Source organism: Callithrix jacchus, chromosome 19 (genome assembly GCF_049354715.1).
Source record: "Callithrix jacchus isolate 240 chromosome 19, calJac240_pri, whole genome shotgun sequence".
Classification (NCBI taxonomy): Eukaryota; Metazoa; Chordata; class Mammalia; order Primates; family Cebidae; genus Callithrix; species Callithrix jacchus.
Window position 1 is genome coordinate 16,388,299 of NC_133520.1, and position 21,771 is coordinate 16,410,069.

The 21,771-nt window shown below is 47.8% G+C and overlaps 1 protein-coding gene, 1 long non-coding RNA gene and 1 other non-coding gene across 4 annotated transcripts; 1 reads left to right on the top strand and 2 right to left on the bottom strand.

Annotated features, from left to right (window-relative positions):
- Positions 1-4,739: 4,739 nt before the first annotated feature.
- On the bottom strand, positions 4,740-6,712 carry LOC144580321 (uncharacterized). The gene is made up of 2 exons (XR_013529614.1): positions 6,568-6,712; positions 4,740-6,332 (listed from the first exon to the last, which is right to left on the bottom strand). It is a non-coding gene; the product is annotated as an uncharacterized LOC144580321 (long non-coding RNA).
- Positions 6,713-7,075: 363 nt separating this feature from the next.
- Positions 7,076-21,375, top strand: BATF3 (basic leucine zipper ATF-like transcription factor 3). 2 transcript variants are annotated; one of them, XM_035280866.3, is made up of 3 exons: positions 7,076-7,369; positions 9,752-9,856; positions 20,866-21,375. In XM_035280866.3, exons 1-3 carry the CDS (start codon positions 7,292-7,294, stop codon positions 21,052-21,054), a joined length of 372 nt encoding a protein of 123 aa, XP_035136757.3. In that variant the 5' UTR covers positions 7,076-7,291; the 3' UTR covers positions 21,055-21,375. The 2 variants fall into 2 exon arrangements, with proteins under 2 accessions (XP_035136757.3, XP_078212531.1); XM_078356405.1 differs by lacking the exon at positions 7,076-7,369 and adding an exon at positions 7,546-8,789.
- Positions 14,607-14,709, bottom strand: LOC118149574 (U6 spliceosomal RNA). Its single transcript, XR_004737152.1, has one exon. It is a non-coding gene; the product is annotated as a U6 spliceosomal RNA (small nuclear RNA).
- Positions 21,376-21,771: the final 396 nt, after the last annotated feature.

The window sequence follows — 21,771 nt, forward strand, 5'->3', positions numbered from 1 at the left end:
AAAATGTGGAAGGTTGTAAAGTTAGCTAGCTATTAGACACTGCCCATCTCTACCACAGTGTCACAGACTGTTGAACAGGGCTCTGAGTTACAAAAGGAATTTTCTCATTCTAAAAAAAATAAGTACAGGGCAGGGCACAGTGGCTCACACCTGTAATCTCAGCACGTTGGCAGGCCAAGATGGGTGGATCACTCGAGGTCAGGAATTCAAGAACAGCCTGGCCAACATGGTGAAACCCTGTCTCTACTAAAAAACAAACAAACAAACAAACAAACAAATTAGACAGGCATAGTAGCACATGCTTGTAATCTCAGCTACTAGGGAGGCTGAAGCAGGAGAACTGCTTGAACCGGGGAAGGTGGAGGTTGCAATGAGCTGAGATCGCACCACTGCACGCCAGCCTGGGTGACAGAGCAAGCCTGTCTCAAAAAAAGTACAGCAGATTACAAATTTTAAAAGCTGACAAACACCAAAAATATTAGAAAATCTGGAAAAATGCTCTGTTTTAATTAACGTCTCAATATCTCTTTAATACTTTATTCTTATACTGTACTTTTTAGCAGCACGCTTTTGTTCTCCTATTCATAAGACAATGATTCTGTAATACCATTTTCTACAGACTAGAAAGATAATTCAGTCTTTGCATGTAATGAGTGAAAAATTGATAGAAAAATATTCAGATAATTTTGTTTCCACTTCACAGCACAGTCTTTATTGGTAGTATCATATACTTTTTAAGAATTGTTGGGCCAGGCGCAATGGCTCATGCCGGTAATCCCAGCACTTCAGGAGGCTGAGGCAGGTGAATATTCTGAGGTCAGGAGTTCGAGACCAGCCTGACCAACACGGAGACACCCTGTCTCTACTAAAAATTCAGAATTAGCCAGGCATGGTGGAACATGCCTGTAATCCCAGCTATTAGGGAGGCTGAGGCAGGAGAATTGCTTGAACCCAAGAGGCAGAGGTTGTGGTGAGCTGAGATCGTGCCGTTGCACTCCAGCCTAGGTAACAAGAATGAAACTCCATCTCAAAAAAAGAAAAAAAAAAAAAGAATTGTCAGATTTGGGAAAAATCTCTATTAAGTTTTTTTATATGTGAGTTGTAACATTTCAGGGTATTTCATATTTTTCTTTTCCAGTGATTCATTTTAAATATTCTTAGAATTGATGACACTCGTTAACCAATTTGTTATAAATGTCCTCATTGTGTTGGCATATTATGAGCTTGGTATTAACCTCATCGATGTCAATATTTCAGCTGAGAGCAGCAAGAATTGTATATGTTTTACCATTGTGTTTACATGATCCATCCTTCCTCATTATTGAATCATCAAACAACCCAAAAGCCTGTTCATTGCTTCCATTTGACATTTATCTTTTTCTCTGAATAAACTATTGCTTCTTTTTTTACCCACCTCACAAACTTTTGCTCCAAGAACTATGCTTCTAATATAATCTGAAATATGTTGTGACAAATTGCTTAATATCCGAAAGAGTTCTGTTGATTTTAATTGCTTATCCTTAGCTCTTTCTTACGTTTCATTAATTACATATATTTTTTCTTTCAGTTCTTTAACACACATACAGTTAGAGATGAAAAAGGATGGTGCCCTTCATATACGAAAAATGTTTCACAACACATTTCCAACAGCAGTTAAAATGTCAAATATGCAACTCCAGATAACAAAGAAAAAAATCCTTCTGGGATTTTTCAAAACACAATTTGTAGTTGTATAAGCTGTATTGTTGCTTTCATTCCCGACAGGAGATAATTTGGTTTTGACCAGTGCAAGCAAGAAATAAATCCTCTGTTTACAGCTTAATATGTATGTTGATTTGAAGGATTTTCACAGACTGCTTCTGGGGCTCCCCTCCACCACCACGATACATATATGCCTGGTGCTGGGCAGTGTAGGATATATTTATGTCTCAGTACAATAGATGTTGTCCAGTGAGTTAGCACAGTGGGCAGTAGGAATATTCCTGGGGGCCGTACAAAAAGTCATGACAGGAGCCTGTGTAAGTGAGGTGCCCTAACGCTTAAGCTCTTTAACTTCCTGGCAAATTTGCCTCGGCCTCCCCATTCCCAACATCTTCCAAGCCCCTATCCCAGGTCTCCTGGACGACTGCTGCCACTTCCTGTTTCTTCCTCGCCCCTCAGTCTGTTCTTAACACAGCAGCCAAAGCGATCCCGTAAAAACTCAAGTCAGATCATGTCATACCTCAGCCCAAAGGCTTCCAGAGTTTTCCATTTCATGCCCAGTTAAAAGCAAGTAGCCGATCGAGACCATCCTGGTCAACATGGTGAAACCCCGTCTCTACTAAAAATACAAAAAATTAGCTGGGCATGGTGGCGCGTGCCTGTAATCCCAGCTACTCGGGAGGCTGAGGCAGGAGAATTGCCTGAACCCAGGAGGCGGAGGTTGCGGTGAGCCGAGATCGCGCCATTGCACTCCAGCCTGGGTAACAAGAGTGAAACTCCGTCTCAAAAAAAAAAAAAAAAAAAAAAAAAAAAGCAAGTAGCCCAGGGAGCTCCGCATGACCCGGCTCCTACTGCCTTTTTGACCTCATCTCTTGGCGTCCACCCGTTCCTCACTCCACTCCAGCCACAGAACTTCTGCAGGTTCCAGGGTGGCGAGGCAGGCTTTCACAGGACTTTGCATTTGCTGTTGCTGCAGCCTGAACCACCTCCCTCTCTCACCTCCTTCAGAGAAGCCTGACTTGACCTCCCTATTTAAAAATGCTCCTCGCCCTGAATCTAGTCCCTGTTCCCTGCTTTGTATTCTGCCATTAAATGTACCATCCTGTAACACACCGCTAAGTTTTGTGTATCGTGTGCTTTCCTCCGAGAGCTCCGGGAGGTGTGGATGGTTTTTTTGTCCGCTGCTGTATCTCAGTACCTTGAACAGGGCCCAACGCAAGGTGGCTGCCTTCTGGCAAACACCGCGGATTCTGCTTTTAGCTTGCTCTTATCCAGTCCCACCCGCAGCCCACAGGACCGCCTTCCGAGGAAGGGCAATGACAGTACAATGACTGAAAGTCCAATTTCCCCAAAAGAGAAGAGCAAAGGTGAACTAGTGGTAGGGTTTCCTAGCATTTGAGTAATGCATTTTTAATTTTTTTAAACAAGGAGTCTTGCTCTGTCACGAGGCTGGAGTGCAGTGGTGCAATCTCGGCTCACTGCAACCTCCGCCCAGCGAGTTCAAGTGACTCTTCCGCCTCAGCCTCCCGCGGAGCTGGGACCACAGGCGTGCGCCACCACGCCTAATTTTTTGTATTTTTGGTAGAGACAGGGTTTCACCATGTTGGCCAGGATGGTCTCTATCTCTTGACCTCGTGATCTGGCCCCCTCGGCCTCCAAAAGTGCTGGGATTACAGGCGTGAGCCACCGTGCCCAGCCCGGAGTAATGCATTTTTATGAAGAGCTGTCTTTTGTGACGTGAATCACCAGAGGATTTGGTCACTGAGCTACAAACCTCTGGCACCTCCTCCCCACTCCCAAAGACGTAATCTAGGGTAATTATGGAATAATAGGAAATTGTCAAATCATATAATTTCCCTTCCCAGTTCAAGGGGAAAAAAATACAAAGAAAAATAAAAGGCAGAAGAAGAAAAGGAGACATTTGAAATGCTTGTTCTTGTTTATCTTTTTTTCATTGTGATTTTTCTTTCTCCTGACTTAAGAGAGTAAAATAAACCAGAGAACATTACACAAAAGCAAGGAAAATGTCTGTTATTAGAGCAAACCCTTTGATCAGAGAAGTGCTGGCCATTCTGATGTGGCCAATGAGCTTAGTGCCAGGGAAAGGGATCAGATAAATATATTTATATCACTTATACATATGAAATGTTTTAAGATGCTAACATAATAAAAACAATTTTTCAACAAGTACAGAAATTATAATGCCACCGTTATGAGAGAAAGGCTACCATCACTGTAGGTTTCCTTCCAGTCTCTTCTCACATGCATACGTTTTTACATACTGTTGATGTCATATATGTACTTTTTGTAACCTGATTTTTTTCTCACTTTACTTCAGATCAAATAAACCTTCCATGTGGCAAATTTGTCTGCATGTTTGTATTTTTTTTTTTTTTTTTTTTTTGAGACAGGGTAGCACCCTGTTGCTCAGGCTGGAGAGCAGTGGTGTAATCATGGCTCACTGCAGCCTTGAACTCCTGGGCTTGAATGATCCTCCCACTTCAGCCTCTAGAGGAGCTGTTAAAACAGGCGCGGGCCACTGCACCCAGCCTGCATGCTTGTAATTTTAAAGATGCGTAACATTCTATCCTGTGGCAATAGCATATTTTGTTTAGCCATTCAACTATAATTAGACATTTATGTTGCTTACATTTTTCACTCTTAAAATATTATCATGAACGTTTAGTGCATATAGTATTTTTCTCTCTAGTATTTTCAATGATCATCCTAGAATAATTTTCTATTAGTGGGGAAATTGAGTAAGAAGTAATGACTTTTTTCTGGCCTTGAAAGTGACAGTAAAACTGCTTTCCAGCAAGTTTGTGCCAATTTACAATGAAGCCAGTGAAACAAGTGAGCACTAATTTCACCACACTCTCACCAGCTTTTGATATTACTACTTTTTATGTTGCTAATTTAAAAAGGATTCTTATTTTAATATGTATTTTTCCTGTATATATTTTTCTTAATTATTTCTTCTGCTGGGAAATACCATTTCATGTCACTTCTGCAATTTACCTTTGCAAGTTGTCTCAGTATTTTTCTTCTTTTCCATGGGCTGTATATTAACCCTTTCTCATACACAGGGTGTTTATCCAATCTGTTTTGCATTTCTGGCTACACTGTCATCTAAAACAATTTAGCCCTTTTATGTAGATCAGATCTTATCAAGGCCATTTCTCCTATTACATGTAGCCTTATAAAATCTCCTTATCTTAGCTCCACCACTTTATTTTATTTTATGTATTTATCTGAGATAAGGACTTGCTCTGTTGCCCAGGCTGGAGTGCAGTGGTGCAATCATAGCTCACTCCAGCCTCAAACTCCTCCTGCCACAGCCTCCTGAGTAACTGGGACTACAGGTGTGTACCACCACACTCAGCTAGTTGATTTCTTACCATTTTAGGTAGAGATAGGGGTCTCACTATGTTGCCGGTGCTTCCAGGACTAAAATAAGAATTTAATTCTGCTTTAGCTCTCTGATTTTCATTTTCGTATCTAGCTATTTAATCCAGTTTGATGTATGATATTTACATCAAATTGACCTCTGTCCTAAATGCTACCTAGTTAACCAAGACAAAATATATTTAAAGAAACACTTGGGTAACACAAGGCAGTAGACTATGCCTATAAAAAGAGTTCTTGTGTGCTGGGGCATGGTTCCAGGCTCCCTGGGGAGAGACAGGGAGGATGCAGCCCCAAAAGACTTAAAATGTGAGGTGGCTCAGTGAGAAAAGTGGGCATGAGGAGAATAAAGCGTGGGAGTGCACAGGAATGTTCCCGAGATGTTTTTACCTTGCCCTTTCCGTGCATCAATAACACTGGGGAATGAAATCGCTTCTGAAAATGATAATCCCTTGACCCAGGGGTTTTCCTAGCTCGTTAGAGTCCTTTTAGTGTTTCAAGAATGAGGGCTCTCAGCTGACCTAGTGCAATGAGCACCTGCTGTGTGTATGTAGAGTGCTGTGCTAGGCACCTAGGTGGGTAGCTGTGTGGGAGGCAAAATAGTCCCGAGGCAACCACGCGTTAAGCTGAGTGCTGAAATAAAAGGGAGATGAGATTAATCTGAGCGGATAACCCAGCGTAGCACTGGCTCTGCTGCGCAGCCTTGCTGATGTGGAGTGTGGCGCTGCGACTCATGGGCTGTGTCCACCTTCTGTCTTCCTCCCCTCCTCTCAGTTGGCCGAAGCTTCTGATCACAAAGACAAGAATCTCTGCTCGCTTTCCTGCTGGCAGCAAGGCAGCCAAGTTCACTCAACCTCTCTCAAAGCGTTTGCAAGAATGGGTCCTAAATCCCGGCGGCGGGCAGGTGCACTCATTTGAGATTTTAAAAGGAATCGGAAATGCCTGTCCCCCATGTCCACTGCTGCCCACGAACCTGAAGACCCAAGCGACCACACTCGGTAGGCACTTCTGCCTTTCCGGTCTGGTTCCCACTCGCCCATCCAGACTCGCGGTTATCTTTCTTTCCAGGTGCTCACAGCATGCAGACCACAGCCCGTAGCCGCTAGCGTTTCCTTTGCTAGGACCACGTGTAAGTGTCTTGGCTTCGCAATTTTGATGGGCAGGCAGGTGGACCAGTACTTGCCCTACTTCAACCCGGTCCCCAGCTTTGGCACGAGCGGATAAATCTTGAAAAAAAAAAAGGATCTGGGCTATTTAACGGTGGCATTGCGGGTCCAGATCCCCGAACCTGTCACTAGTGACGTCCCACGTGGCAGATTCGCTCTCAGGGAAGCCCGTCACCCTTTCTGTCCGGGACACTCCCCTGCCCACCCTCCGCTCTGGGAATTCACCCTCGGGGCCGCCCCGTCTCGCTCCCTCCCACAGCCAGAAGGGACCGGGGACAAGAAGGGCAGGCGTTACCCGCGAGTCCCTGGGGCGGCCGCGGCTCGGGGTGCCCGGTGGGACTCGGTGAAGCCGCTATCCTCGCCCCAAGGCCGCGCCTCCGGGGCCGCGGGAGGAGCGAGAGTGGCGCTCGGATGTCTGGTCGCCGCGGAGAAAGTCCCCCGGGACGGTGACCCCTGCGCTGGGGGGCGGGCACAGGGCGTGGCTGACGCGCAGGAAGATGCAGCGATGGGACCGGGGAAGAAAACACGGACCCCAAAACACCCACTGTGTTTCTCAGCCTGAGTTCCCAGGGAGCGGCCGAAGGACCCCAAAGGCTGCGTGGCGCCACCCTGACCCCCAGCCGCCCTGAAGTCGCCTCGCGTGGGTGGGCTTCGCCTTTCCTCCGGGGTTTCGGAGCCACCACGTGACTTCCACGAAGCGCCGGCCCAGGCGGAAAGCGCGGCAGGGGTGGGATTTGGGACCCCGAGGTGCGGAGAGAGGGCGGGCAGAGGAGGAAACGAGGCGGGGGTGGGATAAAGAGGGCGGGGCAGACGTGGGACGGGAAGGACGGCGGTGGGGACTAGCGCTCGGGGACACCGGGAGGACTAGCCGAGCCGCGGGGAGAGCGGGAAGCCCGAGGGGGCGGGGCTGGCGCGGGCTGCGGGTGCAGCACTAGGATGCCCACGGTGTGACAGCGCCCGTAGACAGCCCCGCGGGTAGGGCGCGTGGGTGGGCGGGTAGGGCAGGAGGAGCACCCGGCATGTCGCAAGGGCTCCCGGCCGCTGGCAGTGTCCTGCAGAGGAGCGTCGCGGCGCCCGGGAACCAGCCCCAGCCGCAGGTAGAGGGTGAGAGGCTCAGGGAGGGCCGTGGGGTGTGGGGGAGCAGACACGACGCGGGGTTGGGGGGAGGCGAGGTGGTGGGTGCCAGGGTTCCGTGGTGGTGACCACAGAGGTGGGGGGCGCGGCCAGAGACGAGTGGAGTAGGGGCGTGAGGGAGTGGGGGGGGGGGTGGATCCAGAGACCCTGGCATGCGCACAGTGGCCCCGGCGCCTGGAATGGCTCCTAAGCCAGCTCCTGCGCCCTCTGTGGGGGAGAAGCCCGAGGGCGCCGACTCCTGGCTGGGCCCATCCTGGCCGGTGCTCCCTGGCACGTGGGCTCCTCACTGCCCCGGGGGCCGCCCCATCCTAGTGTAGCCGGCTACTGCCATCCCACCCTCCACGCCTGTAGCCCTTCCGGGCCACCCTGGGAATGGGCAGCCACGGGAATGCAGAAACTGGGACTGGTCAACCTGGGAGGGGGGACCCACAATGTGCAGACTCTGCCCCCAGCTTGCGGAAACCCTTCGCCCCCTTCCCAGTCAGCCGTCCCTAGGCAGCATGTACAGCTGCACACTCAGGAAACAGACCGGGTTGGCCGCAGGGACTGCTATCGGGAAACTTTGCCTGGATCTTTGCCACCTGTCTTTTCGTCCTTACTCCCCACCTTCCCAATTCAGCACCCAGCACATGTCATCGGGTGACACTGGAGTGTCACAGAGATCTGAGTTTGGGCCTCCGCTTTGCCACACGCAAGCTGAGCAGCCTTGAGCAATTTGTTTTACCTGCCGGAGCCTCCGTTTCCCCATCTATAAAATGAATATACTAACATCAACCTCTCAGAATTTTTGAGACTGAATGAAATATGGTTAATGACAATACTATCTTTAACTTTTGCTTACTATCTCTCACTTTCTGTCTCGATTAAATGTTTCTGCTGGGTTGGTTCTGATTTTTTAAATGACAAAATCTCATTTCATCATATCCTAATCCTAAGCATTAGGCTGTTGGCACCAAGTCTGCAGAGTTCACTGGCCCTTTGTTTAGTGCTTGTATCTCAAGTCTCTAGGACAGTGTCTGGCACATGGTAAGCGCTCAGTTAATACATATTGAGAGAATGAATGAATCATGATTGCAATAAATGAGAAAACTGAAAACTCAGAATTTAAACCATTTACACACGACCATGTTGACACTAAGAGACAAAACTAGGATCCGTGTAATTCTAAAGCTAAAGTGCTGTCTTCTGACCACATGTTCCCCTGTAATGTTCTGGTTTTATCAATTGAAGACTATTTTTATACCTTGTCTCTGTTTCCTTAAGCTTCTATTTGCTATGTATATTATTTATTCTTCTCCTTTTTATACCCTTATGTTCTTGCATATGCTGAAAATTCTTAACTCCAGTAACTTGGGAAGATGTGTGTCTTATTTGGAATACAAGGTGAGATCAAATGATAACTGAAAATATCCATTATTTAGTTATTAATATTCGCATTCCATGAGTATTAATAACTGAGTATCTTTCCCATGTTTGTACCTCTTGGCTTTTAAACTCTATACATGTAGTGTTTTTCCAATTTGGTGGTGTCTTCTCATGGGGTTCCAGAAAGAAAATACTGCTCTTCTTTTCCATGTTTTCTATAACTGATTGAAGTGTTTTTACCATGGTGCATTTTTCTACCTGTCTGTTTCATAATCACTCTTGAGGGATTTGACTGAATTCGGCTAAATCTTACATATAGCGAACAGCTTTCAAGACACATCAAAAATTTGCTTTCTGATTCAGTCCGACTTCTGAAACAAAATGTCAGTGAAGCATTGTTCAAATGAGTACATTGTCAGTGGGGTTTAAGATCATTTGGTGTGTTGCTACAGTTGTATGGTTGCAATTAGTTGTAAGTGTGATTGTGATTTGCATGCAGTATCAAAAGTCCCTTTTATGCGTGGTGGTGTAAGGCCTGGCAAACAGCGAGTTCCAGATAGCAGATCTCTCCCCCGCCCCCTGCCCCCGCCCAGCTTTCCAGTCTCAGATGGACACCATTGACACCACACCTCTTCCAGGCACACGCCCTGTGGGCTAGAGGTTGATGAACGTTGGTTTGGAGACCAACAGACCTGAGTTCCACTTCCCACTCACTGACGTAGTGGCTATAATACCTGGAGCAAGGTCCTTAACCTCTGTGAGTTTCTTATTCCTCATCTTTGAAACGGCAGCCACACCGCACAGCCCACACACTCACATGGTGAGTGCTCCTGGGCCAGGGGCTGCTGTGAGCCCACTGTGCTGCTGTCAACTGCAAAGCAAAGAGTGACGTTCAGTGAGCAACACTAGCGACAGGATGGGGCAGAGCAGGGTAAGGCGAGGGGCCCCGGCATCACACTCCACCCACTGTTTTCCCCCAGAGCCCTGAGGATGATGACAGGAAGGTCCGAAGGAGAGAAAAAAACCGCGTTGCTGCTCAGAGAAGTCGGAAGAAGCAGACCCAGAAGGCAGATAAGCTCCACGAGGTGAGACCGTGGTGGGGCAGCCACCTTAGAGCCACACAGCCTCCGCCCTTGCACGGGAGTGGGTGCGATGTTACTGTTCTCCTTATCACGATGTCAGCAGCACTCAAATCTAATTTCTGCCGGGTCCTTCCAGCCCAGTGTTCTCTCTCTTTGCTCACGGACATGTTCATTTCTCCCTCATCCACTGGGTGCTTCTCATACTCAAGTTTCTTTCATTATAAAGCAAAACAAAGCTGCTTCTGGACCCTGATTCCCTTTCAAGTTCTTGCTCCATTTCTTCCCTTTCCTGACATCCTTGCTTCTTCAAGAGATAGTTACACTTGTTGTCTCTGTCCCTGGTTCCTAGTTATTCCCCAGTCCTCTGTGACTTCATTTCTGCTACCCCCTGTCCACCCAACACACATATATGTGCACACCCACACACATCCACACATGTACCCAGTGTGCATGTGTACACACACACACACACACACACCCTACAAAAGCTGCTCCTGCTGCAGCCACTAGTGTCCTGGCACTGCCTATCCAGGATGCTCTTTCTGGTCTCATCCTTGACCTTGTTAGAACATTTGACAGTTTTGACCCATCTCTTCTTAAAGCCTCCCTCTTTTGCTTCCAAAAGACCACATGTTCTAGTTTTCCTGACCCTCTTCAATATTTTTCTCCATTTCTTTGTTAGCTTTCTACCCTCTAGTTCTTAAATGTTGGTGATGACCAATGTTTCAAACTCTGCCCTTTTTTTTTCTCATCCTGGAGGACTTAATCTATTAATTGGTTCTCCCAGCATCAGCTCCCAACATTGATTACTCCAGGCAGGCCCTCTGTCCTGGACCCTAGACCCCATAACTTCAGCATCTGCTGAGCTGTTTCCCCGCGGGTCCACTGCAGGCTCCTCCGCTGTACCACATCCATAAGAGTGTTATTGTCCATTTACCCTGAGACTTTCTCTTTTCATTGTCTTCAAAAAACAGGAAAGTATGGCAGGAGACAGCTAAACTAAATACTTAATGTAGTTAGTGGAGCAAACCATCTTTCTTCTCATTCAAATCAGAAGCCTCGGATTTATCCCGAGCTATTCCTTTTCCCTCTGCCCTCGTGCACACACCTGCGTAATCCCACAGTTGGGACATGGTGAGCCTCCGTACCAGGAACTTGTCTCAAAAGCATGCAGGGATCTGTCTGAGGAAGGGGTGGCCGTTCCATGTCCTCCTCTTTGTCCAAGGTTGGTGTGCCTAATTAAAGATTTTAGTTTAGCTCTCTCCTGCCATACTTCCTTGTTTTTTGTTTTTGTTTTTGTTTGTTTGTTTGTTTTTGAGACAGGATCTTGCTCTGTTGCCCATGCTGGAGTGTGGTGGCATGATGATGGCTCACTGCAGTCTCCACCTCCCAGACTCAAGCAATCTTCCCACCTCTGCCCATATTTTTGTAGTTTGTAGAGATGGGGTTTTGCTATGTTGCCCAGGGTAGTCTCAAACCCCTGGACACAAGTGATCCATTTGCCTTGGCCCCACAGAGTGTTAGGATTACAGGCTTGAGGCGTTGTGCCAGGTCTCCTGCCATACTTGTCTCAGTAAGGCCATTCTGGGGCATCGGCAATACAGAGACTCTGAGGTGTGTTGGGGAGAGCAGAAGAAAAGGGCAAGCTCTTAAAACTCTACCAATGAACAGAGAACAAATTTAGAATGCACATACTACACAGAGAGGTGACTTCTGATACACATTCACAGTGTGGCATAAATCATAAACATCAGATTCTTTTCTGGAAGTAAGAAGGCTGGGTCTTAGACGGGGATCTCTAGACTAGCATCATGGAAGGTCTTTTGCAACCTTTGTTCTGAAGAATTTCCACAGAATAATGGCAATGCCCTTTGCCTCCTTTCTTCCTTCTCTCTTGCTCCTGAAGCAATTGTGATTCTAGCATCCTGTTACCAAAGATCCCCCAGAGGGGACCTGTGGCTCCCAGCTAGTGCACGGCCCTGTATTCAGACATGTGCTGCTGGATGGCCAAGGTGTTACCCCTCAAGAATCTCCTAGCTTTAATATTTTTAAAAACTAGTTTTAAAAAAATCAGTTGTAAATCTGGACTGAATATGTATCCAGAGGACAAGATCTTGGACAAGATCTTTCATGGAACAAGATTGAGTAAGTAGATCCATTTCACAAATGCATTGCCACTGAGTCACAAAGAGAGATGGAAGATATCCTGCCTTGCCTGTCAGTGGGAAGCCTAGAATTTCCCAAGGAAAGGATATTAATTTCCTACTGCTACTGAAACAAACTCTCACACAATTGGTGGCTTAAAACAACACAAATGTACGATCTTAGAGTTTTGGCAGTCACACATCAGAAGTGGGGCACACTGGGTCAAAATGAAGATGGCAGCAGGGCTGCCTTCCTTCTGGAGGCTCTGGAGAAGATTCATTTTCTTGCTCTTTCCAGCTTCCAGAGACTTCAGTGTTCCTGGGCTTGTGGTCCCCTTTCATCTTCAAAGCCAGCAATAGCTGGTTGCATCCTTCTCAGGCTGTGTTACTCTGGCGCTGTTTTCATTGTCGCATCTTCTATGACTCCCTGACACCCTCTTTCACTTACAAGGACCCTATGATGGCACTGGGACTGCCTGGATAACCCAGGATAGTCTCCCCATCTCACACTTATTAGTCACATCTGCATAGTCCCTTTTGCTGTGTAAGGTGACATAGTCACAGGTTCAAGAGATTAGAATGTAGATTTCTGTGAGGGGCAATTAGATTCTGCTGCCTACCACAGAAATTAACATAAATACTCACAGAACTTTACTACAGTATCAAAAAAGATACATGTATGAAGCGTTGGCTCTCTCACGCTTTCTGTCACTGCTGCGTTTGATAACTGAGTGAAACAGGTGCCTGGGGACTTCAGAGTGGTGCCACATTTACCCCCACCCAATTCTTTCAGAACCGTCGGGTAGAGACCCCTTCTTTAGGGTCCCCAGTCTGCTTTCCAGCCCAGTGACCGTGTTGTGTGACAGTCATGCCAGCTGCCCTTTTCAGAAATGGGGCAGGCTGATCTGAAGTCCAGACCCTCCATGGAAGAGCCACTTCTCCTCTTTCTCTGTGGGGCTGAAGGAATGGCTCAGGATTACCCACAACTGGCAGATCACCGCAGCAAGGCCAGTTTTATTGAGAAACTCAGGGTCAAAGAGGCCAGGACCCCAAAGCTATAGCTTCACCTTAGCCTTACTAGCTACACACACGTGTCACTGGTCACAAGTGGGTGTGAGGAAGCAGGTGACTGACTTAGGAAAATGGAAATATATCCCAAACCTTCTGCAGCACCAGAGGAATATGATCTCTGAAACAAAGGGCACAATGTGAGTAAATCCCATCCCTGTTCCTTCCCAGCCTCCTTCCAGGAGGGCATGAGCTGTGGGGATCTATGTTCGCCATGGCACAATGTGAGTAATCCCTTCCCTGTTCCTTCCCAGCCTCCTTCCAGGAGGGCATGAGCTGTGGGGATCTATGTTCGCCATGGCACAATGTGAGTAATCCCTTCCCTGTTCCTTCCCAGCCTCCTTCCAGGAGGGCATGAGCTGTGGGGATCTATGTTCGTCATGGCCAACAGTTAGTGGCAGGACATTGCATGACTACATCTACTGTTGGAGGCTAGGGATCTGGTTTAAAAATGGCATAAAGGGGGCTGGGCGTGGTGGCTCACGCCTGTAATCCCAGCACTTTGGGAGGCCAAGGCGGGTGGATCACGAGGTCGAGAGATCGAGACCATCCTGGTCAACATGGTGAAACCCCGTCTCTACTAAAAATACAAAAAATTAGCTGGGCACGGTGGTGCGTGCCTGTAATCCCAGCTACTCAGGAGTCTGAGGAGGCAGGAGAATTGCCTGAACCCAGGAGGCAGAGGTTGTGGTGAGCCGAGATTGCACCATTGCACTCCAGCCTGGGTAACAAGAATGAAACTCCTTCTCAAAAAACAAGCAAACAAACAAAAGGCATAAAAACACTTTTGCCAAGCTCCAGTGAGTTAAGCATTGCGTGCCTTGCACACAGCTGTGGGTCATGACAGAAGGCCCCTTGGGACCCCTGGACCTCCTAGGCCAATCTAGGATGAGGACACCACGCATAGGAAACTCCTCACATCTGGAGTGAGGCCAGGTCATTGGGAGACACTAAGGGGTCCAGAAAACAGCCACTGCCTGCTGCTCCCTGGAGACTGTAGCCCATTAGAAGGGCTTTCTTCATCTGTTCCTCTATCCCACACTGCAGGGTTGCGTTCCTGAATACCTCAGAGTAACTCAAGCTCTTTACTTGCACTTCTTGCCTATCCTGATATTTGGAGGATATTTGGAGCAAGACTTGTTTAAAGTTTCCACTTTTTGGCCAGGCACAGTGGCCTATGTCTGTAATCCCAGGCTGAGGTGGGTGAATCACTTGAGCCAGGAGTTCAAGACCAACCTGACCAACATGGCCCATCTCTGCTAAAAATGTGAAAATTAGCTGAGCGTGGTGGCTGGCACCTGTTATCCCAGCTACTTGGGAGGCTGAGGCAGGAGAATCGCTTGAACCCAGGAGGCGGAGGTTGCAAGATCGTGCCACTGCACTTCAGCCTGGGCAACAAGAGCGAGACTCTGTCTCAAATAATTAAAACAAAATTTCCACTTTTCTCTCCTCACCTTACTCACATACTCCACCTGTACTTGAACCTCTGGTTTTTGTTTGTTTGTTTGTTTGTTTGTTTACTCTTTCATCTTTCTGGTTTGAAAAAAATGGAACAGTTTATGAATTTACATGTGATCCTTGCGCAGGGGCCGTGCTAATCTCTGTATCATTCCAACTTTAGTGTATGTGCTCCTCAGCGAGCACTTGAGCCTCTATTACCTCCAATGCCTGAGAAACTTGCTCCAGCTGGAGTTTTTTGGCCAGCTCCCTCCCCTCCTTGTTCTCCATCTCCAAAGTCCTGGAAGTGTCTGTCAAGGCTGGACCTCTGTGAAGGGGAGAATGGGAGAGGAGGCTGCACAGGCCAAGCCGGAGAGGCAGGGGCTGGGGTTCCCCTTCAGGTAGAGTTTTCTGGGCAGTGGTTGCTGGCAGTTGGACTATGGTGATGAGAAGCGGTTCCTAACATAGGTCTGTATACCTCAGAGTTCACCGTAGGCTTTCAGATCATCCCCCCAACCCACTCACACCTCCCATGGGGATTTTGACCTGCATTCATCTCTGAACACCAGGCGCATGCCGAAGTCCACGCTGACAAACGAGAACCAAAGTGAACAGTCAGGGTCTCATCTCAGCCAAGCCAAAAAAGTGGCTCAGAAGTGGGTCAGCCTGGTTCAGCCAGGCACCCCAAAGGTGTAAGACTGAGAAAGAACTTTGAGTCAGAAAAGGAAAGCAGCAGTGCCATCCTCAGGAGCCCCAAATGTCACAAACTGATGAATGGCTTGGGCAGTGTGATTGTGGTGTATGTTGCCATGGTTTTTTCAGATACTGCATGTTCTAAGAGAAAGCTTCATGCCAGCACCCATGTGGTTTAGAAACTGATGATGACACTCGTTTGTACAGCCCTTGCTGGTAACACGATTTTTGCTGGGAAGTGGATCAGTGAAGGCTTGAGAATAGACTTATTCTAAAGCCCTGAGATCTTATGGCTTTTTACTTCTGGTAACCCCCGTGGGGAAATCTGGACCCAGGCACCACCAACCAAAAGCAGAACTGTTGATGCTACCAGAGAGTTGCAGTTGACCTTGAAGTTAGGAGTCAGATCCCAAGTCTGTGTGACCTTGGAAAAGTCACTATACCTCTCAGAGTTTCCGTTTTCTAACTTGTGAAATGGGGTCTGTGTGTGGCTGTGCCTTCCTGGTGGCCTGTTCCTACTTCTTTCCTTCTCACCTTAGTTGTCCTCTCTGGTCCCTGGTACCCACTTCTTTACCAGTCCTTGATGCTGTCTTCAGTCTCAGAGGCACCCTGAACCCTGCATACCCCCAGGCAGCCCCTTGACCCGAGTCACCTGCTCTTAGATGCCCAGAACAGGGCTCCTCAGCCTCAGTACTGTTGACCTGTGGGCAGCAGAACTCCTTGTCACTGGGGGGCTGTCCTGTGCACTGCGGGACGTTGAGCAGAATCCCTGGCCTCTATCCGTGTGAGGCAGTAGCATCCCCCACCAGCTGTGATAACCCAAACCGTCTCCTGACACTGCTGGTGTTCCCTGCAGACAGGCACAGTTGCCCTACTTGAGAACCACCGTCTTAGGTATCTTAATTTCTGAGGCAGAACTGGGATCCACCGTGATTCCACCACTTCTAATTTTTAGGTGTCTGCTTTGAAACTGTCCCGGCAAATATCCAGAGAGGGTATATAGTAACTTCAAACCCTCTGTAGCAAAGCAGTTGGAATTTGGCAGAATTTGAGCTAGATGGGTCACATTTCTGGAAATAATAAAGGGTTTAATGTTCTTTGCTTACTTTTTGTTGGCGTTAAATCCAGCAATTTCTTCCGGGTGTGAGGTGGGTTTCATTCCTTCCCTCTTTGCTCCCATTCAGTGCTCTCTGGCCTCTTTGTTCTTCCCTCCCAGCTCCTCTCTTTATTTTTGTAGGACTGCTCTCACCTAAAAATTTTGACTTCTCTTCTTCTTATTCCCTCAGCTCAATAAAAGCCCCTCATCAGGTTCATGAGTAAAGTTTAAATCCTAGAAGAGAAAGTCCCCGTGGCAGATGAGGGGCCCACAGGGCACCTGTGATGGGCAGCTCTGAAGACTCTGAGCAGGGGTTGGGGATGGCAGTGGGACCTCAGGGAAACCTCAGGCCACAGGGCTGCACACAACTTCCAGAGACAAAGCTGGGAAGCTCGGAGTGTCTTGCCGCGGAATTCAGTCTATGTAGAAAGGCAGCTTGGAATATTCTACCAAGGAAGAGAGCTTCCCATCCTTTGGAATCTACCTAAAATGTTAGCATGTTGGAACTATTCAAATGTACTCCCCATCTTACTTGAAAGTGAAGGGCATTTCCAGCTGCAGGATGGAGTGTGTGTGTGTATATGTGTGAGTGGAGTATGTGTGTGTGTCAGAGTGTGAGAGGTGTGTGTGGCTGTGTCTATGAGTGTGTGTGTGACTGTGTTTGAGAGTATGTGTGTGGCTGTGCATGAGAGTGTGTGTGTATGTGTGTCTCTGGCTGTGTATGAGTGTATGTGACTGTGTGGCAGTGTGTGTGTGTGAGTGTGGCTGTGTATGAGAGTGTGTCTCTGGCTGTGTATGGGGGTGTGTGTGTGTGACTGTGTGTGAGGGTGTGTCTGTGGCTGTGTATGAATGTATGTATGTGTGCTTGTGTGTGTGAGAGAGTATGTGTGGCTGTGTATGAGATTGTGTGAGTGTTTATGTGTGTAACAGTATATATGACTGGCTATGTATGTGTATGTGTCTGTGACTGTGAGTGTGTAAATTTGGCTGTGTATGTGTATGTGACAGTGTGTGTCTGTGTGGCTGTGTCTGAGTGTGTGACTGTGTACATGTGTGTGTCTGTGGCTGTGTATGTGTGTGTGACTAAGTGTGATTGTGAGTGTGTCTGTGGCTGTATGAGTGTGTGTGGCTGTGCATGAGTGACTGTGATTGTGACTGTGTGTGTGACTGTGAATGTTGTGACTGTGTGTAACTGAGTGTATACATGTGTATATGTGGCTGTATATGAGAATGTGTGTGTGTGACTGTGAGAGTGTGTGGGACTGTATGTGTGTCTGTGGCTGTGCATGAGTGTGTGAGTGTGTGTGTGACTGGGAGTGTATGTGACTGTGTCTGTGGCTATGTATGCGAGTGTGTGTGTGTCTGTGGCTGTGTATGAGAGTGTGAGTGTGTGTGACTGTGAGTATGTGTGACTGTGGCTGTGTATGAGAGTGTGTGTGACTGTGAGTATGTTGTGTGTGTCTGTGGCTGTGTATGAGAATGTGTGAGTGTGTGTGACTGTGTGTCTGTGGCTATGTGTGAGTGTGTGTGTTTGTGTGACTGAGAGTATGTGTGACTGTGAGTTTGTATGTCTGTGGCTGTGTATGAGATTGTGTGTGTGTGACTGTGCAAGTATGTGTGACTGTGTGTGTGGCTGTGTATGAGTGTGTGTGTGTTTGTGTGACTGAGAGTATGTGTGACTGTGAGTTTGTATGTCTGTGGCTGTGTATGAGAGTGTGTGTGTGTGACTGTGTGAGTATGTGTGACTGTGTGGCTGTGTATTAGTGTGTGTGTGTTTGGGTGACTGAGAGTATGTATGACTGTGAGTTTGTATGTCTGTGGCTGTGTATGAGAGTGTGTGTGTGTGACTGTGTGAGTATGTGTGACTGTGTGTGTGGCTGTGTATGAGTGTGTGTGTGTTTGCGTACATGTGCATGGTGTGTGTGCTGCAGCATTTGTCATCCCTCTGCTGCCTGCCCGATTCCCTTGACGCCTTGGCTTCCATCCCATCCTCCCATCCAGACTTTCCCCTTGCCCATGGAGGGCTTGTTGCTGGGTTTGTAGACACAATTCCGACTAGAGCTTGTCAAAGGCCAGAGGAGGGCATGAGGGCTTGGGAGTGGGAGGCAGAGAGGAGGATGGAGGCAGAAAGGGGCCAGTGGACTGGTGAAGCCACATGGCCCCAGGACAGCCTGCTGCCCTGGTGAGTGCCCCAGACCACCCCAGGAACCTGCCTGGGGAATGGCTCAGATAGAACCTACAGGAAGCCCCTCCAGACCCCTTGATTCTGAAAGGAAGGAAGATGTGAGAGTCCCTTCTGAAAGGAAAGGATGGGGTTAAAGAAGAGACAGAGGATGAGGACTGAGGAATCACTGGGCACGTAGATGCTGGTGCTATGGCTCATCAGATGGGGTAGAGGAGAGGAGTAGCAGAAGTTCCTAGGTCCTTTACATTTCTGATGTCTGGGGAGATACATTACTTAATATGAGTGAGATTGACTATGATACAAAATCGAATAGTACACATAATAAAAGATGTGGTTCCTGTAGGTGCTGTGGTCAGGGAAGCCTTTCTGGAGGTGGTGGGCTTGAGCTAGACCCATGCAGAAAAGGAGGAAGGCAGTCCAGTTGAAGAAATCTGCATGAGGAAAGAGAATTTGCATGTGTCTTTGGGGCTATAAGATCAGAATTCTTTAGTGATATTTCCTTAAAATTACTAGTAAGAGAGAAGTGTGATGAGTAACACAACTGGGCCCTGAGCTTGGGAAATGCATGGTACAACAAAGCCTTACTATGAACTAGAAATGAATGAAAACATTTCAGCAAGATTTAAATAAGATTGCCAGACTAAAAAAGGTTCTGTTGGCATGATGCAGGGCTCTGCCACTGGCTGTTTATTGGAGAACTTATTAATGACTTGAATGAAGAAAAGGAAGACTGTGTGTTAAGTTAGTGTCTGGCTTAAAGTTGTATACTATCACCATTCATGCAATGATGCAACTGAGATTCAAAAAGATTTTCCGATTTTGCTGGGCTGGAAGATGCCCAAATAAGGAATGAAACTGAGTGGAAACGGATGTAAAATACCCTTAACCTCCATAGTATCCATCATCATCCAAGGATAGACAGGGAAGGAGCACATGCAGATAAAGTGTGCACCTCTCTGCAGCCTCAGGGAGAATCCTCAGTGGCTCAGACCCAGCACAGGAGAGGCCACTGCCACACATTTGCCCTTGTCATCATCCCCAGAATCATGCATTGCATCCTGAGAGCAACATTTTCTGAGATACTCTGGCAAATTGGAGTGTATGATGGGGAGGGCTCCCAGAAGGACAAAGGAGCTGCATGCAAGTCCTAATGCAAGGATCTCAGGACCTGAGACAATCGAGCTCAGCGAATACCTAAAGGGAAGTGGTACGGGGCTGTGTCCTAACATTTCACGAACTGTAATGTTGAAAAAAAGCATTAGATTTACCGATGTGTTCTATTACATGGAACAAAGCTCAATAGGTACGTTTGAATGTGAGAGTTTGGATCAGTGCAAAGAGGAGCTTTCTTTTTCTTTTTCTTTTCTTTTCCTTTCTCTTGTCTTGTCCATCTTTCCTCCCTCCCTTCCTTCCTTCTTCTTTCTTCTTCTCTCGTTCTTTCCTTTTTTTTTCTTTTCTTTCTTTTTGAGTTGGAATCTTTGTTACCGAGGCTGGAATGTAGTGCTATGATCACGGCTTATTGCAGCCTAGAAATCCTGAGCTCAAGCAATCCTCCTGGCGGAGCCTCCAAGTACCTGGGACTACAGATATGCATCACCATGCCTGGCTAATTAAAAAAAAAAATTAGAGACGGGGTCTTACTGTGTTGCCCAGGCTCCTCTCAAACTCCTGGCCTTAAGTGATCCTCCCACCTTGACCTCCCAAAGTGCTGAGATTACAGGCATGAGCCATTACACCCAGAAAACAGGATTTTTCCAGTACAGCAGCTCAGAAATGACAGAGTGTGTCCATTGAGGGGAGAAGTGCCCAGAACAAGTTGGATACGGATAGTTTCTACACTGTGTGGGTTGGGCCAAGGGATCTCTCTGACCCCCTGCAGTTCTACACCTCTATGAACCCTGATGGAGATGAGAGTTAGAGCGAAGCCAAGGCAAGGGATGGTTTCATTCATTTGTTTGTGCAATCAACGAACATTTGTTATGTTCCAGGTACTGTTCTAGGTGCTGGGAATATAGCCATGAACCTAACAGAGACCGTCAGAAAGCACATCAGCAGTTGGGGGGGACTAACTGCACAGGGGCATGAGGGAATTTTTTGGAATGATGGAAGTGTTCTGTCTATTTATCAACACAGGTGTATATATTTGTCAAAACTCATTGGATTGTACTTAAAATAGATACATTTTGTTTTATGTAAGTGATACCTCAACAAATCATTTCATCCCAGTGGGAGGGGAGAGATACTCATCAGATAGATAGATCTGAGTGGTGGAGGGGACATGTGTAATGAGCCAGCTTTCATGAGCAGGAGGCAAGCATTGTGGTGCGGGAGGACAGAGGAAGGGAACACCACGTCAGAAAGGATTTTGCCCATTCTTTGTCTCCCCCAGGAATATGAGTGCCTGGAGCAAGAAAACACCATGCTGCGGAGAGAGATCGGGAAGCTGACGGAGGAGCTGAAGCACCTGACAGAGGCACTGAAGGAGCACGAAAAGATGTGCCCACTGCTGCTCTGCCCCATGAACTTTGTGCCAGTGCCTCCCCGGCCGGACCCCGTGGCTGGCTGCCTGCCCCGATGAAGCCCAGGATGCTCCTCTGCCCAACAAGGAGGCTTGGTTGTTTTCATATATGAAAGGAAGGGTTTCCCTTCACAATTCTATACAGGGGGCACCTGTGGCCAGGCCTCTTCCTGGGTGCCCAGGACCAGCCAGCTGTGTCCCCTGCAGACTGGGCTCAGCATGACATCCAACAGGCACCAGACTCACAGAGCCCTTGCACAGATCCAGCATGGAGGCCACCCTCAGTAGTGGCTTCTCGTCCACCCTGGCAGCTAGTAGGTTCTGCTGCTATGCAGAGCCATTCCTCTAGAATTTGGATAATAAAGATGCTTATTGTCTCTCCTTTCTCCAGTTCTTGGAATTTAGAGGCACAATACGCTTCCTCTTCCTGGAGAGGTCATCTTCTGACTGCTCAGGGTGTTCTGTGGCTCATGGGGCTTACCTCCCTGCCTGGCTGCTCTCCCACAGCCACATCCACGGCAGACAGGGGAGGTGGCTTTAGGGGGCTGTGTTGCCACTTCTAGGCCTTCGGAAGGCTTTGACCCCGCTGGGTCACAGAGGTGCATGCTGGGTGTGACCCACGCCTGTGTCATGCTTTGCACAGCCTTCCACCTTGGCCAGCTCTCACGCCCATGCTGCACTAGCATGGAAGATTTTCTATTCCACGTTGGTTTTCTCAACTGCACCGTCCACTCCCAGGTCACCTTCTTGTTCTATAAGTTTCTGGGGGATATAGGA